This window comes from Prosopis cineraria, unplaced genomic scaffold (genome assembly GCF_029017545.1).
Source record: "Prosopis cineraria cultivar Desert tree isolate PC_DT_omini unplaced genomic scaffold, ASM2901754v1 PC183, whole genome shotgun sequence".
NCBI lineage: Eukaryota > Viridiplantae > Streptophyta > Magnoliopsida > Fabales > Fabaceae > Prosopis > Prosopis cineraria.
Window position 1 is genome coordinate 46,458 of NW_026555510.1, and position 17,991 is coordinate 64,448.

The following is a 17,991-nucleotide window of genomic DNA, read 5'->3' on the forward strand; positions in this document are numbered from 1 at the left end:
GTTAATTTTTAGTATTAATGTATTTTAACCCATTTAATACATCAAATTTTATATTTTTAAAATCTTATTATTTAACCTATCAAATTTTTTGTTATTTAACGTTTTTATAATATATATTTTTAAAGTATTTTTAGTATGAAACATTTTTATAACATAAATTATAAATCATAAATATTAATGTCTATTTGGGTAACTATGCATTTAGAAGTATTTTTCATTATGTATAATTTAAATAATTTTTAATTTATTAGACTGACTTTTAAAAATTTATATTTAAATATAAATTTTATTACAATAACTTATTTTTATTAAATTAATTTTAATTAAATAAATTCTTAACAAACTGACTTTTCACTAACGAAAAACAGTGATATACTTGGTCAAGAGAAGGACTCCATTAAAAAAAACAAAAACAAAAAACGATGGCATGGAAGGTGGGAAATCTTCATAGGTAGCAACGCGAGAGTGGGAGGAAGAAGGATGAACCTCATAAACCACGATCAGATCCCCTGTTCCTTCTTTCTAGAATCCCACAGCTCTGCCCTGCTTGGATTATTTTATTTTTGGTACCGAGTCCAGACTCGTTCTATTTCTCATCGTGACCTCGTCTCAGTCTCGTCGGTTTGCTCATTGCTTGGTCAGCTTTTTTTCTTTCCCGCGAAATTCGGTTGCTTTTCGGTCTTCCTCTAGTAACACATCGTCTCGCTGTAACCTTTAAACAGGGGTTTCTGTTGAAAACACACCCAATTTTCCTCCATTTTTCTCTTTCGGTTTCTTTCCTTTCACGTTTTTTCCTTTTTGATTTTATTTTTATGCGCTCGCGAATCCGTGTGTGGTTCCGTGATCCTTCCGGGAGGGCATTTACTTGGTCCGTTTTGATTTGGTCCCAAGATTCGTTCAAGGGGAAAGCGTCGGCTCGTTAATCCTGAGAAGAGCGTTCCTTAAACATTGAACAAAGCAGAGTAAGATTGAGTTTTCTTCAAGGTTTAGTAAAATAGCCAGGGAAAGAGAAAGTCGTCGTCATCGTATTTGGATACATCAAATTTTGCAGGAGGCACAACGTTGCCGGCAAAGTCACTGTCCTTGAAAACAAAGAGAGAGAAATCGAAAGCCAGATTGAGTTTTCGCGGAAAAAGTTGGCGTCTAAAAGTCAAAAGAAATGCAAGTCATTTCTGTTCGTGGCGAGTGATTTGCATTTCAATTCTATCCCTCTCTCTCTCTCTCTCTCTCTCTCTCTTTGTTTTTCCCCTCCCCCGACAAATTTTCTGCATACATATTTCTCTCTGCCTTCCAATTTTTTCTCTGAGATTCCGGGGGGAGAGATTCTGAAACCCCCCCTTCTCTCCATTCTCCATTTTCATCCCCTCTTTCTCTCGATCACCATGATTTTCGACAAGGTCTCGACGCAATCTAACCTTGACTGCTTCCTCCGGTGTATCACCCCCGTCGTTCATTCCCAGTTCCTACCCAACGTAAGTTTTTATCTTCGAGTTTGCGTTTGATTACCCAGACGATGAGAAAATCTCAATATATTTACATTTATGTGCCTGTGTTTGTTGTCACGACACAGTCGGAGATTAGAAAGCTGAATCGGTTATGGCATCCGTGGGAGAGAGAAAGAGTAGAATACTTGAGGCTGGGTGATCTCTGGAATCGCTACGACGAATGGAGCGCCTACGGAGCCGGAGTCCCCATCGCCTTAAACAATGGGGAGACCCTTGTCCAGTATTACGTCCCTTACCTCTCTGCTATTCAGATTTTCACCAGCAACAGATTCAGGTACCTCCATGCCACTCAGCCCAGATCAAATAGCACCAATGTTGTCCTGTTCAGAATGATGGAAGAATGAAAGTTTGATGTTGATGATTGGGTTTGAATTTTTCAGGGAAGAGACAGAGTCAGGTGAGTGTGAGACGAGGGATTCTTGCAGTGATTGTTACAGCGAAGAGAGTGAGAGTGATAAGTTATGGAGATGCGATGGTTCCTTGTCCTCTGAAGAAGCAGGGTTTGAGCAAGACAGTCTCTGGCATTTGAACGACAGATTGGGTCATCTCTATTTCCAGTACTTTGAAAGATCAACTCCTTACGGCAGAGTTCCTCTCATGGATAAGGTCCGTTAACTCTTTTTTTTTTTTGCCCTCGTCTGATTTTGTTTTGTTTTCTTCAACGCTATTGATTAGGTACAGTAGCAAAAAGATAATCGTTGTAATCACCAGTCACCACATTGATTGGCAGATACCACTCTGAAAAGTTCAACTGTAACTTTTGACTTTTCAACACCAATCTGCAGACTCATTTATTATTCCTTTTCCTTTCTGATCTTGTCAAAGCCATCTCTTTCAAAAAACTGTTCTCTTTTGTTGGATACGATACCCTTCATTGGATGGTCTGGATGGATTTCAAATTCTTCATGTCACCGACCTGTGTAAAAGTAAAATGGAAGGAGATTCGATCAGCGAGTGATGGACTTTATTTTCTTTCAGATCAGAGCTTTAGCTGAGAGATACCCTGGCTTGACGTCATTGAGAAGCGTAGATCTCTCGCCAGCTAGTTGGATGGCAGTTGCTTGGTAATTTGTCACACACACATGTTTATACATAATCTTGAAAAGGATTCATGATAATTAGTTTGATCGAATAGTAAGTACTAATTCTATCTTTTCAGGTATCCGATATATCATATTCCAATGGGAAAGACAATCAAAGATCTTTCCACATGCTTCCTCACTTACCACACGCTTTCTTCTTCCTTCCAAGGTACTGTCCCTTTCCCATTCACGCTTCCCTCCTCGGAATGTTTGCGTCCACCAAGTTTTCCTTTTGTTTCGAAAACATCTTACACGAAAAAAGCACATGACTGAACTCGTCGCAGTAACAGATTATTAGTCCCGTTGAAAGTGTAAGCCATGAAAACAACACTGAACTTAACTGTGTTAGCTAATAGCTCAGATAACATTGAAGGCAGCCAGATTGAAATGAAAAGGTGAAAACTTGGGATCGAATTGAGAAAAAGAAATATAGCTTTTAAGAACGCAAAGAACAACATTTTTTAGGGAAAGTGGAGGTGTGTGCGAAAGAAAATGCAGTGAATGGTGGGGGTGTTTGTGTATGCAGATATGGACATAGAAGATGAGGTAGAAGGAGGGAAAGCGAAGAGAAAGGAAGGGGAAGGAATATCTGTGCCACCATTTGGATTGGCCACCTACAAAATGCAAGGCAATGTGTGGATCTCCGGCAATAATGGGAGGGACCAAGAGAGGCTTCTCTCGCTCTCGAGCGTCGCAGACTCATGGCTGAAGCAACTCAGAGTCCAGCACCCCGACTTCAATTACTTTATGGGCATTCGCCATACCTAAAAACACACAGAGTACTCACAAACCTTATGAAAGATATATATATATATATATATATATAGATATAGATATCCCTTGTGGAAAGCACGCGACACCTAAAAATGCCGCCTTCTAGGGGAGATTGTTTCATATTGTCCTGGATTGGACTAATGGAGCTTTTTCTTTCTTCCTTTTCACTATTACTCTATTAGAGAGAATGTGTCTGTGAGGAATGAGGATTAATCTGTAGTATGCTGTTTTAACGCCTGAGAGTCCACTTTAGGGTAACTTGATGAAATGACCCTGTTCCTGTTCGGCAATTCCTCTGTTCGCAGAGGCTTTGCTTGTAGAGATCGATTGTGTATTGACGATGATTTGGTTGAGGTAAAAAAAAAAAAAAAAACTTACAGACTGGTTTTGCCTCTTTTGTTGTGCGATTTAGTTATTTATCATACATCAAATGAGAATCCTAAAAGAATATTAACATTAAATTAAGACCTTCGAATTGTAAACAGCTTCGTGACCCATGAAAAAGAGGGAGGAAGGGTTTGGTAGTGGTGGGTTGTAATGTTTAAACACGATTGGTTTGGAATTGCGTGTGGACCAGTGGAGCGGCAAAAGGGGGTCCCCAAAGGCACATGGAAGAACAAGATATTACCCTAAACTCGATACTAACTTATAACGTGTTTAAATACAAGCTAATTTTGGCTATTTTACATAATTTAAAAACATGTCTTACATATATATATATATATATATGTATGAAATTATGTTATTTTTACTTGCATATAAAAAAGAAAAGAAAAGCCGAGGGAGTAGTTATCATGGGGAATACTCATATAAAACACCTTGAAGAGGGCCCTCTGTTATACTTTATGATGGTTAAAAATTCGCTCCTTCTTGTTAGAAAATCTAAAGCACATATATAGTAGTAAACCTAAAAGCAAAAGGTTTTTTTTTTTTTGGATAACATAAAAGCAAAAGATTTAATTAATAAAGAGACAGGCTAACTTGGAAAGCTACGTTGCTGTAGAAATGAGACTCTTCACATGAAACAAACATACATATCGCTGGACTCGTGACACCCAAATTAAAACCTTAAGACGGCAATGGAAAGACCCAAAAATAATGTCACGTACTTGACCTGCCATATCGTGACATGGTTCACGATCCATCTGTATAATATGGATCAGTGGTTACGACCGAAATTAGCATCCGTATTCATTGTGAGAATTCTTATATTCAATCTGCCTGGGTCAAGATCACACTTGCGTTTCTACAGAACTTGGATAATGCCACTGAACAAGAGCTTAAATGCAGAGTGCCAGGAGTGACAAATCGTTTCGGTGACAACTTTATCAACTGTCGCGATTTAATTGAAATGCCATTAAATTAAATTATAATAACTTGAAGAGAAAACAAAGCAACAACCTACGTTGTCTATCATGTCGTAACTGTACTAGAATGGGTGCAGCCTAAAACGCGTTGGATTATTTCATCACGAGGAATGGAGAAAACGACCAGACTGGTATGTATATAAATTAGTGGAAAGAAATAGGAAGAGCGAGCAGACTGAAAACTGATACTAATAATAGGAGGTAAGTGTAGATGGGGAAGGTTAATAACAGAGTGTTCTGACTTTTGAGCAATAATGGAGAAGTGGAGGAAGCCGGAAAGCCATGAGGGGTTGGTAGAAGAAGAAGCGACATCCATCTACGTTGTTGTCACTTTGCACATGCACGGTCTGTCCATATGATTCAACGCAATACCAGCTGTGCACTACTTCACTCCACTCCACTCCTGCTTTCCCCTGTTTGATAACCCCTTCGTACTTTTTCCCTTCAACCCTTGCTATTAAATTTTTTAGCTGAGCTGTTGATCCATCCTACGACTATGATTAGACACAGCAACTGATTTTTGTTTTTTTTTGCATTCATATTTCCTTGTTCACTTCGATTCCTTATTCAACTGTAATTTTTGCGTTTCGTGATTTGTGAACGTGGTCCTAAATTTTTGCCCATATTTCGTTACGTCATGCATATGTACAAAAGTTAATGATACACGTTTAATTATTTTGATATACGACGTCACTCCACGATGGTGCCCTGCTATTTTTGGTTGCTCTGTTTTCCCTCAGCTAATGCAAGATTCCGGGAAAATCTGTAGGTGACTTCTGAACTAACCTTCTTGTTGAGATGGGTATAAAAAACCTCTATAATTTTTTTTAATGACGTGGCTAATTGGAGTAACGACGAGACGAGAATATGAATGCTGCAAAAAAAAAAAAAAAAAGCGTATCCTCCAAAATGAAGAGGATGGAGATAACAAAGATGTTGGCGTGATTGAGTGTCTTGTTGCAATGTCATGAATGGGTCATACAATACAAGCAGATCAGAAGGAAACAGAGTGAAAGCGTGCAATGGAGAGAAATGGAAAGAGATAGGGGGTTTGAAATGAATGATGAAGTGGGGATGGGATAGGAATAGGGTAGACTGGAGGGCAAGCAAAGCTTTTAATATTGCCGGCAACTTGGTTTCATTTCATTTTCCTCACACTTGGGTCCTCATCTCATGCCACTTTCCATCATCGTTCCTGTGCATGTTTGTTCCTTACACTGTCACCCAGATTCTTTGATCCTATGATCATCTCCGCCCAATTATTGCATCTTTTTGTTAATAAAAAAAAATTAAGCAAGTTGGGGACCATTTATCATGGTTATGACATAATTCCAAGTTCACAGAACGCTTACCTCATATTTACATAGGGTTTGCTAACAAGGTCCATGTAAGTATTGAAATTTGACCACACGACCTGATAAGTTTTGAGCCAAATAATTACTAAATAGATTAACCTTTGTTGATGATTGTATCTTATTTCATTTCTCACACCATCCCTTAAAATTCAAAACAGACTATTTACATTGGTGATGAGCACCTTATCCTTGCCGTAATGATAAGCATGTGATGTATTTTGGATTCCCAATGCATTTCATTCGTTGAACCAGTCATAGGTAATTTTATAACAACGAGTTATATGCTTATGACTAAGTATTGTTAGTAGTACTTCTCAACCAAGTTTTAAATTTTTTAAAAAACTAATCTACCACAGCAAAGACAAGGTAGAACAAGATGTGTTGGTGTAGGCATGAGAAAATTCAAAAGATTTGTATTTACCCCGTATCAAGACAAAATAAACATATTTAAGAGTAACAACCATGTCATTTATGTGTGGAGTGTTGATTAGAAGTAAAATTAAGCTTGATTAAAAAATTGGACAAAAATCAGGCTTGAACGTCTTACGTTAGTGCTTCCATGTTAAAATGTTTTTGGATTTTTTTTCTTGTTTGTGGAATGTGGAACTATCACGTCATATTCTCTCTCTGCTTTTTTTATTTTTTTGCGTACGCTTAAATAATGATACAGGATAGCTCTAAAATGGCAAGCGGAGAAAGAGGAAGGCAATTCAGGAGGTCCAACTTTTATGGTTGATACCCAAGAGAAGAAATTGAACTTGCCCAGTTAAAGAACCATTTTGGATGGGCCCATTATTCTAAGCACAATAGACTTCTTGTTGGGCTTACATGTTCAAATAATCAATATTCAATTTGGACCATGAGATCGAATGTCACAAGTCATAAAATAATGGCAAAAAAAAAAAAGTCTTTTTTTTCAACCGCATGTATCATTGCCATCTTTGAATGTCTGGTGCTTGCAGAATCATGAGCCGATCGTCAATATCAATCAATAATAATGTGGGAAAATATTACTTTAAAGGTATTACATATGAAAAAAATGTTCGGTGGTGAACGCTGGTTACATAAATAAACATATGATACTTTTATTTTTAAAAACGACATATTTTTTATACATGTAAATAGATTTATAAAAAATTATAAAAATTATAAAAATATAATTTTAATTTAAAAAATATCCAACCTAACACACACATACACATATAGTTCTTTATAGCAATACCAAGCAAAACAATATCATTAATTATACTTTTTATTCCATCTAATTGCTCACTACCTAATCCTTGCTATAATAGTTCTAGTTTGGCAACCTGTTTTAGGAGAATAATACTGCACAGAGATTATGGGCTTGTTTGGCAATTTGTTTTGAAAATAATTTTATGTTCTCTAGAATGAAAAAAATGTTTGGTAACTTATTTTTAAAAAGTGTTTGGAAAAATAAAAAATAAAATATTGTTATGGGAAAAACACATATTTTAAGTGTTTTGGAATTATTGTTCTAGAGAATAAAGAAAAATAAAAAAAACACATCTTTATTTATTTTTTGTTATCAAAACATGTTTTATAAAATACCAGTTCTCAGAACAATAAAACAAAAATGGTTTCAAACAAGCCCTGTATTCCTACATTTTTATAATTAAAAAAATATAAATTTTATCCCTTTATTATATATAAAACTTTTTTTTTAAGAAAAATCTAACCTTTAACTTTAAAAGTAAATCACATGAATATATTAGAAACAAAAAATTAGTATAATAATATTTAGTAAAAATTAATTTTTTTAAAAATAGCCTCAAACTATCGGCTTTAAGGTATTAACTTATAATTTAAAAATATCAGATACATATTAAAATTTAGAATTTGTTAAATTAAAAAATAATATTTTAATGCTCTATAAAAATGTAAAAAATATCAATGAATATCGATATCACATACCAATATAGATACATGAATCAATTTGACGTATCGATGCTTTATAGATTTCTAGTTGCACAACATTTTTGTTTTTTGAAATAAAGGCCTCAATAACGGACTGTATAGTTGAATATCTTATATATTATTGATCATTTTTTACCCTACTAATGATTATTGATGGTAATTGGTTGAAAAAGAGAAAGTAAAGCGTAGTACTGAGTGGCCTTCCACTTTGTATATTTCGTGCCCCGGCGACCAAATGTATTAAGCTCTTTAAAAGGGGTCGTGTTTCTGGTCCTATCCTAGTCCCTGGACCACAAATCCAATTTTATTACGCTTTCTTGAAGTCCTTCATCTTCATACAAGTATGCATGTGCAGCCAATGGCCCAAGGCTTTCTGCGAATTACAAGCCCCCGCCCCTAAATAGCCTAAACCAATATCGCAGGTACAGTGCTATTTTATTTTTGCTTCTGTCGACTAGGTGAACGCTAAATATATCTTTTAACAAGAATTGAACTTTGTTCAATTAATTAAAGTTAGCGCAAGTGATAGAAATTATCATCACTTAGAGAGAGAGAGAGAGAGAGAGAGAGAGAGAGAGAGAGAGAGAGCATTCATCACATTGTGAATGGATGCTTTGCTCTACTTTTTAGTGAATCAGTACGTGGTACATTACCTTAATGAGATGGTTTACTTTCCATCGTTTTTAAGGCGGCAGTTATTTAATGATACCGTGGGATTCACGCATGTTAAGTATGCCGACTTTGCTGTTGACCTAAGCAAGGTTTTAAAAATTAAATCAATTATTAAATCGGAAAAGACATTAATTTAAAAATTAATAGTTACATCGTAATCGAACTGTTTATTATTAAATTACTATATTTACATGTTTATGTATTAAATATTACATTACAAGTAATATAGAAGATTAAATTTATAAAATGATATTTAATAAAGTTTTTCTTTTTTAATGAAAAATCATTTTATTGGTATATAATATTGATAACAAACATTTAAAAAGAAAAAAAAAGCTAAATTCACAAGATCAACACTATATAAAATTATAGATAAATAATTAGAAGTCTAAAAATTAAAGATTTGTATTTATATTATAAAAATAATTTAAGGATTAAGTAAAATAATTAATAAACATTAACGATAATAAAAAAAAAAGCATTCTTTTGCATAAAAATTAATATTATTGCTCCTATATCCAAGTCCCACGTCGAACAATCAAAGAAGAGAATGGAGGAGCATTTTCTATACAAGAGAGTCTTGGGTCCCAGTGTACCGCGCGCAACATGTAACTGAGGCGTCGTTTGGCAAAAATTACAGCTCTGGGGTCATTGGTGTAGTAAACAAGAAGTATGGTTTTTTTGTTTTTGTTTTTGTTTGGTTTTAGGTATGAACCGGTTTCGATTTTTAAAAAACTCCACAACACAAGAATAAACCAAATGATTCAAGACCGTGTTAAATGACTTTGTACAAATCTCTGATTGTAAAAAAGCTCAGCATTCTACGACTTAGGAAACCTTACAAAATAAGTATATATGGTTTATAAATGTAATGGAATTTCCCTCTCAACAGATCAGTTTTTTTTCCTCTTTTTATAAACCTGCATGCTTGTAACAGTTGTAAAGAAGAGGACTACTAATAAAGAATTTTAACTGACAGAAAGTCAAGTGAAGTATCAAAGAGTACAACCATTTAGGATGTCAACTCTCGAACTAAAGTTCATTGCTATGGATTTCACACCAAGAAACCTCATGAGATAAATGTGAGGGAACTTTCCCTTCTAACATGTTAATTTTTGGTATGGATTTTCTTTTTAAACTTTTGTTTGTGTGTTTGCAACATCTTTTGAGATTAAATTATTCCATAGTTAAAAATAAAATAAAATTGAAGCTCCTGCAAATACTTTATTGACCAAAATATTATAATCCATGATAAAAGTAGAGTTTATTGTATAATTATATCTTGAGAGTCAAAAAATTTTATTTCCAAACTGCTCCATTACTAATAAAGAAATAATTAAAAATTTCCCCATGCATGGCATGGATCGGAGGAAATTCTAATTTATAAGGAGAAGTTCAACATATATATCTATATCATGTGAATGTAGCTGTTAATTAAGAGGACATGCTCAAGTCTTTTCTTTCTGGTAGATTGTTTAGTTACGTGTAGGATAGAAATAGAAAAGACGACACATATAACCTACATGTCGTCATCTTATTATTCCAGACTTTCTTTATATCTCTACTGATGTACAGTAATCAAGGAATGAGGAACTGCAGTGTGAATTTTCATTTGTAATTATCATTTTCTTTCTAAGCTTAGAAATAAGATAATTGATATTTAATTTTATTAGACGCAAATTGATGAGAGGTGCATTGAAAAGGAAAAAAAAAATAAATAGAGGCTTAACATGAACAATTTGGAAAGATCAAGAGCTGCATTACTTGGTGGGATATTCCACTCGTGAAATTTGTGCTTGTATTTAATTTGTAGCATGACAACTAAGAACAAAAAAGAAAAAGATCAAACATAATTGAGAGAGAAAACTAACGTGTATTCATTTTTTTTTTGTTATATTTGAAATAAACTAAACATCATTAACATATAATAACCCTACGCAACGTCACTGCTAAATTAGCTGAAAGGGATTTAGTTTATAGTACTCACTACTCATTCGAGAGACCGTTTTGTCCATTTCCTGAATAAATATTAAAATTGTAGCAACAGAAGGGATGGAATTATATATCCAAATGGGGGAAGTCATCAATATATAAAAGGGGTAAAGGGTGATTATAATGTAACATCGATCGCCAACGATCATACGTGTTCGCCTCTTTGCGATTTTGTTTTTGTTATTTTTTTGTGAAACTATATGCATGTTGTTCATTTTGGTTAAAAAAAAATCATATCAGAAAGCAATACAATATCAATTCAGCCAAAATAAGCATACCAAATCAGCTGGTCCAAATTTCGTCGTTGATATTTAAAAGAAGAAAAATGTTATTCTCGGCCGAAACAAACTTAACACACTCTGGATGGGTCTTGCGTCTCCAAGCACTAAACAGGGAAAATTACTCTATCATTCCAATACAAGAAATATAAAAACAGAACCTTTTTTATGAAATTAGTCTGAAGACCCATGTCATTCATTGAAATTATCAATTATTGCTAGATATATACCTCCTCTGGACCTTGATGTAAGTCTTTTTCTAGAAGTTCTGTTTAGTACTCCAAAATATAAGGTATTATATATATATATATATATATATATTTAATTACATCATTATTTTATTAAGTAATTAGTGTGTCTTGAGTAAGTTGTTTGTTATATTTATCACACTCAAGGATATGATTGAAAAAATGTGAAAATTTTTCAAAAATCAAGATTTGAACTAAAATTTGTTTGGATACGTAATAGTTAACATGACTTATATGTTATATTGTGATTTGTAAGGAGTAGTTGTTAACTTTTATTGCTTAACTATGAATTGAAAAATTCCCATAACAATTTTAATACAGTAAATTGCCAATTTTGACGAAGATATGGGACTTTAAGTGATTTTCCTCGCTAAATATTCATATATAGACCATATATTTTATCAGGCGAGAACACACACACCTTTCTCAATCTTCTCTAACGTCGTTCTCATGCATATAACAGTGATGATTATAATCATCAATGAATTTTTTTTTTGGCGGGGGAATACTTTCACCCCCTCTAGCCCCTCGTACGTTCACGCTCGTTTATTTCAATAATGTCTGAGTCTGATGCTTGCTTGTAACCATCGAGATTGCTAACAAGATAAACCCATTACATAAACAATAAGCAAATGATACAATTTCAAATTACATGTAAGTCCAAAATCCTATGCGACAAAATATTTAAAAATGCCAAGCTTCAAAAATGGATTAGATATATAAAAGCAAACAAAATTTAAAGTTTTATTACGTCATAACAGGCAGCGTTAAAGAGCAAACAATAAATCAACCACCACCACTGAACTAATTTATTATCAGTAACCCGCCACACATGATGCAAAGTAATAAACCCATCCGCCCACAAATAAGAAAATTCTCCCCACCCACACAAATTCAAAAAGGGAAAGCCTCAATAATGGATGGTATGGCTGGGATTTTGATGATATTATAACGAACAAAACCGGCTTCTTTCAGCAACTTGCCCCACTCTGCTTCGCTTCTCTCCTTTCCTCCTGTCGTATGCGCCATCATCAGCAGATCGAATGCCATCCTCGTATTCTCCAACACTCCACTTTCATTTTCCTCCTCCAGCACTATCTCCACTATTATGATCTTCCCCTTCTTCTCCTTCACTGCTTCTTTGCTCTTCTCCAGAATCTTTATGCAGTGCTCGTCGCTCCAGTCATGCAGAACCCACTATATACGACACAAACAGGCAATGCATACTCACAACCTCTGCAAAATGCATTGTTTGGAAAAACAAAGGTCGGAATTCATTAATTTAATCACCTTTAGGAGAATAGCATCAGCAGCAGGAACGGACTGAAACATGTCGCCGCCAACATGGGTGACTCCTGGGCGCTGATCTGCCGTGGCGATGACGTGTGGCAGATCAAAGTTGATTCCTTTGATGTGGGGATGTGCTTTCACTATCTCGGCCACGGCGCCGCCAGTCCCGCCGCCGACGTCCACCAAAGTTTCTATGTTGGTGAACCCGTCTTTGTACTCCCGCAACAACGCTTCCATGATGAACTTAACCGCGCATGCCAGACCATCGTTGAATATCTTATTGAATGCTCCGTTTTTGGAGGCGAAGTCCCATATCTCGCAGCCGTGAGCCTTCTCGAAGGCGATCCCTCCTTCCCTCGCACAGGCGCTCAAAAAATGCCACGGGGCGAGCTGCCACGGATGATTTTCCATTATAACCATGGGAGCCAAGCTGAACCGGGAATCATGGAGGAGCCACATGGATGCCTCTGTCAACCCATAAAGGGCCTCACCGCCGTCGGATGGCCGGTGAACGCTGAAGATTTTCTTTCGGACGAGTGACCTCATGATGCGGAAGAGGTAGGGTATGTCGGGGGAGGCGGGAGATTCCAAGGAGGCTGCCAGTTGGGACAAGGTGATTGGGCAGTCATGAGAGTGGATGATGTCGGCTATGCGGAGCTCCACGGCAGATTTGAGCGCCATGGAGTCCACAAACCCAAAGAGGCCGTCCCAGATAATTGCTTGGCTCTTTAGAGAAGCCTCCGATAGTATTTGCGTGCCCTCCATTGAAGCAACGTGCGTGCTTGAGACTCTGTATAGAGGAAACTATATCTTTATATATGCAAACAAAAATGTAAGGAAATAAGAAATGGACAAAAGTGTAGGTATAATTGAGTGTAAACCAAAGCTACGGAAATGGAGGGTTCTTGATGGTGTATATAATTCACTCAAAGGTGGTGGAGCCCAAGAAAACCTAAAAGGTGTATTCAGTGTCTGCAATTATAATACAAGGCTTGCAATTACCGGGAATGGAGTGTCTCTAGTATGAATAAAGAATACGAGAAGTAATTTACTCGCTCGTTGACCCAGAGATGGTGGATTAGAAAATAACCTCCAGAGTAAGTATTTGCAATAATACACCCCTTGAGCCTTGTGGATCTTTGGGATCTGCCACATGAAATTATGAAATCCCCTGTGGTTAACTGTTCTTCTTGTTTTTTAAGGATCGTTCATGTCACCCACCCTTACATTGACTTCGCATCGGTTTTTAAACATCAAGAAGAGACATAAGCAGTGATTTCGTGTGATTTTATAGCATCCCACCCTTACATTTTATTTATTTCTTTTTCAAATATGTGGGAGTAGTTGAAACAGTGGAAATTCCATTCAGGAACATTTTATAAAAAAAAACTACCACTTTCAGCTTGTTTTTTATATAAACAAAATCACTTTTTTTAATGAGTATTTATTATAAACTTCTTAAATTACCTCACATAATTTTATCATTTATAATCATAAAAAATAATTAATGAAGGCTTGATTAACATAATTAATAAAAAGTATTATAGTTCAATTATTTTATTTTTCAAACACAATTAATATAGTTGATCAATTTTTTTAAACTATATGATATAGTTTTTTTCCCTACAAATAAAACAGAGGGAGTATACAGTTTACACATGAGAATAATAATAAATTTTAATTTCATTGTAATATATCATAAAATATTAAAAGTCACAAACCTTAAAAATACCAGCGCTAGTTGGGCAATAGGGTTGTTGGTTGATGGTTTATATGGCCTGTATCTTTGAGATCGAGGCTAGAACTTGAATCATCCCCTGCCTTGTCACTGATAATACCCAATCTACTTTGACAGTGAATCAAACAGTTTGCAATATTCGAAAGGGTAGATGATGCAACATTAGAAGGGGGAGGGGTTGATGGATGGCAATCGGTAGACAGTGATGAAGCACAGAGTTGTGGTGTTGGGGGCGGCGGCGAATGTGCGTTTGCGCTGCAAAACTGAATCTGGCAAGAGGTTAAGGAATTTTTGTATTGTGAATTCGAAATTTTATAATGAGATGATCGAAATGATAGGGAAGTTAAGATAACGAAAATAATGGAAGAGGAAAATGAGGAGAAAGTTAAGGTAATGGAAGTTAGCATTATTAGAATAGAGATAATGGGAGAGAGAATTAAGTGATAGATAAATAAGATAATGAGAGTGACTGGGATAATATTGAATAACGAAAATTGGGTAACAAAATAACTTGTAATTTAAATATTAAATTTATTTCCAAAACTTATATCATAGGTTTGCTTCAAAATTACGGTCTTGTGAAAATGGAGACTTGTTATCAAAAGAACCATGCTTGTATTAAACTTATAATTAAAATAAACTTCCATCTACATCGTTTCACAATTAAATTATAGTTAAGAATTAAAGTTCATTTCATAAATTGGATTCAGGGTGGAGAAGAAATTAGTTTAGATGTTATGGTAACGAATGAGATCATAATTGAGAATATTAAGGGATAAGGAAAAGTGATTTCTGATCGTTTTAGAAATAATGTTATAATTTTTAAAAAATTAATGCTAATGTACAGATAGCCTAGAAATGTAGCATTCCTAAATCATACATGCATTGCTGCTAGTGTTTTTATTTTTATAGATATGTAGACTGTAACATCTAGAAAAATTTAAAATAGTCCAAATAATACATATAATTATATAAATAAATTATAAGTTTAAAATTTAAATTTTAATAGTTTAACTTATTATTTTTAAATTATACATCTCTCTTATACTTATAAATTTTGGGATAATATTATGTGTCTTTTATGCCTTGTTTGAATTTAAGTATATTTATTTATTTAAGATAAACATATAATAGAATATTTTGATATAAAATTAATAATACTAAAATAATATATGATATTTTGATGCAGTTCTTAGTAATCAATAATAATAATAATAATAATAATAATTAATAATAATAATAATTAATTTTTATTAAAAAATAATACTAATAAATAACTTAAATAAATTGGTTATAAGAGGTGCTTTTCTTGAAGAGAAAGCCACCATTTGGCCCATGTGACACAATAGTAATTTCTTTTAGGAGAAGCCAAACCCAATTAAATAAATTTGATAAGAATGCCACCTATCATGACTTATCCCTAAGAATTCTTAACCCCTTTTTCAAACCAACAACACTATATATACCCCTCACTCTTATAAGCACACAAATATAAAGAAATGGGAGGCAAGAGAGAGAGGTGAGAGAAAGAATGTGAGAGAGAGATTAGATGACGGAGAAGGAGAGAGAGAGCACGAAGAAGATGGCAAGAGAGATAATACCAAGAGATAAAAATATAGAAAAAATGTATGAGAATTGATAAAAAAGAGATTATAGAAATTGAGAGGAAAAACATGCTAGAAAAACAATAAAAAAAATGAAGAAAGAAAGCTAGGATAAATATTAAAAAAGGTCAATATCATCAAATAGAAAGTTGATATAGGATAAGATTCTTGTCTTATTGAGATTTATAGTTTTTTTATTTAAATATAAACATTTTCTCCTATTTTTATTCTAGGTAGGTTATTTTAAAGTGTTCTATTACTAAGTTTATTTCTAGCTAATTATAAATGTTCTACAATTATTTATTGACACCTCTAAATGCAATCTTTGTTATAAAATCATTAATAGTTCTAATTTTATAGATGATATGATTGTGGAATTATCTAATTTGGCAATCCAATACTTTTATATTTTGTGTTTAGACCTCTAATCATAAACTTTATGTTGTTATAATTCCTTTTGAACTTAAGATTTCACACATAAAGAAGTTACTGGTTTTATGTGGATTTCTATTTATATTATTATTTAGATTTATGATGTTTCAACATATAATTCAAGTATGTTTCCAACTATTATATTTATTTAGATTTATCATCTTTCAACATACAATTCAAGGATGTTTTGTATTGCTCCAAATGTTTGGAATTTCTTTATAAGTATTCACATCCAAAAGATTCTAATTTAATAAATTATATGGGAATATGCAAAAGAAAATCATATTATGTGTGCTAGCATCATTGAGAAACCTCTATTAAGTGAAAATGGGGTGAGATTTATTCATGTGGATCCACACCGGGGGACACCTTGGTTATGCTTAGTGCTATTTTTGGATTCTTATAATTTTCAAATGATAATCACATATGATTATAAAGGGAAGATGATCTAATTACTAGAATATTGTAAAATCTTTTATTAATTTTTATAAACACCTATTATGAATACTTGTATATTTTTTGTGACTTTCAGTATTAGACAAGAGTGAGAAAAATTATTTTTTTGCACATGAGGTGGTTAGACCCATTATTAGCTCAAGCTTGATATACCTTATGAGTTTGTTTGTAATTCTCACTTTATTTTTCTATCGTAATGTGTCCAGATGTTGATTACCTAATACATCGTTAATAGCTTGTCAAGAAGCAGTACAAATCATGCTTGGATTCAAGCAAGATTTGTTGTTAGATTCATGTGTATATCACACACACAAGGATATGGTACATCAAAAGTTCAATTATTGAAGGAAGCAATTGTAAAATTTTTATATAAAATTTAATGACAATATATATATATATTATTAATGAGACTTTTTCTTTTTATATTTCATACTATTCATGAAATGGAAAGAAAAAATTTTGTGGCTCTCTCTCACTTCAAGATTAATTTTTTTCTAGTTTAATTTCTATACATCAATCAAATATTAATTAATTTTAAAATTAGGGTTTTACCTAGATATGTAGATATAGAAGACATAATTGTGGGACAAAAATAATATATTGAAAAGTTTTCAGTGGATTTACAAGAGAAACTTTGTAGCAGAAAAAATTCATAAAAACTTTTTTTAAGGGGGGAAGCAAAACAACGAGAAAAAATAAATAATTTACTGGGAGGGGTTCTCCCACATGAGAGTTGAATAGAATATTGACATGATGGTGGAGGATTTTGATGCCGAATTTGCAGGAGGGAAATTCATTTTCCACACATTAATTCTCTGTGTTGTTAATTCGTGAGAAAATTCACGAGGAAGATGACTCTTTCAGGTTTTTAGGATTATATGATGAATTTTTCTTACGATTGTTATTCTTGTATATGAACTAACATGACAGCAGTAAGATAGAGCAGCAAGTCTGTTATTCTTGTAGTGTAGAGAATACTACACAAGCCATGAGATTAGTGGAGGGCAATTTAAGGTTCAATGGTCCTGGAGCGAGTGTTTTTAGGGACTGTTTGGTGGCTGCTGTGGATCTATAGATAAAGGACGCTGGTGGAAGGACAGAGGACTTAATTGGACAATTCAGCTTCTTGAAAAGTCTAGTTCCCATGGCTATAGCCTATAGATGCGTTGCTTCTACTCATGGTTTTGTACATATGAACGTTGATGCATCTTTAAGCTATGCGAACAGTGCCGCTTGGGGGGGATTGCCAAGAAATGCTGT

The 17,991-nt window shown here is 34.0% G+C and overlaps 2 protein-coding genes across 3 annotated transcripts; one reads left to right on the forward strand and one right to left on the reverse strand.

Moving 5' to 3' along the window:
• The first annotated feature begins 448 nt into the window (after nucleotides 1-448).
• On the forward strand, nucleotides 449-3,750 carry LOC129295761 (uncharacterized). The gene is made up of 6 exons (XM_054934321.1): nucleotides 449-1,472; nucleotides 1,571-1,779; nucleotides 1,886-2,111; nucleotides 2,484-2,569; nucleotides 2,665-2,756; nucleotides 3,114-3,750. Exons 1-6 carry the CDS (start codon nucleotides 1,383-1,385, stop codon nucleotides 3,353-3,355), a joined length of 945 nt encoding a protein of 314 aa, XP_054790296.1. The 5' UTR covers nucleotides 449-1,382; the 3' UTR covers nucleotides 3,356-3,750.
• Nucleotides 3,751-11,931: 8,181 nt separating this feature from the next.
• LOC129295765 ((R,S)-reticuline 7-O-methyltransferase-like) lies at nucleotides 11,932-14,407 on the reverse strand. 2 transcript variants are annotated; one of them, XM_054934322.1, is made up of 3 exons: nucleotides 14,223-14,407; nucleotides 12,502-13,291; nucleotides 11,932-12,408 (listed from the first exon to the last, which is right to left on the reverse strand). In XM_054934322.1, the coding sequence occupies exons 2-3, from the start codon at nucleotides 13,264-13,266 to the stop codon at nucleotides 12,106-12,108; spliced, it is 1,068 nt and encodes a 355-aa protein (XP_054790297.1). In that variant the 5' UTR covers nucleotides 13,267-13,291; nucleotides 14,223-14,407; the 3' UTR covers nucleotides 11,932-12,105. The 2 variants fall into 2 exon arrangements, with proteins under 2 accessions (XP_054790297.1, XP_054790298.1); XM_054934323.1 differs by lacking the exon at nucleotides 14,223-14,407 and having other exon boundaries at nucleotides 12,502-13,369.
• Between the last annotated feature and the right edge of the window lie 3,584 nt (nucleotides 14,408-17,991).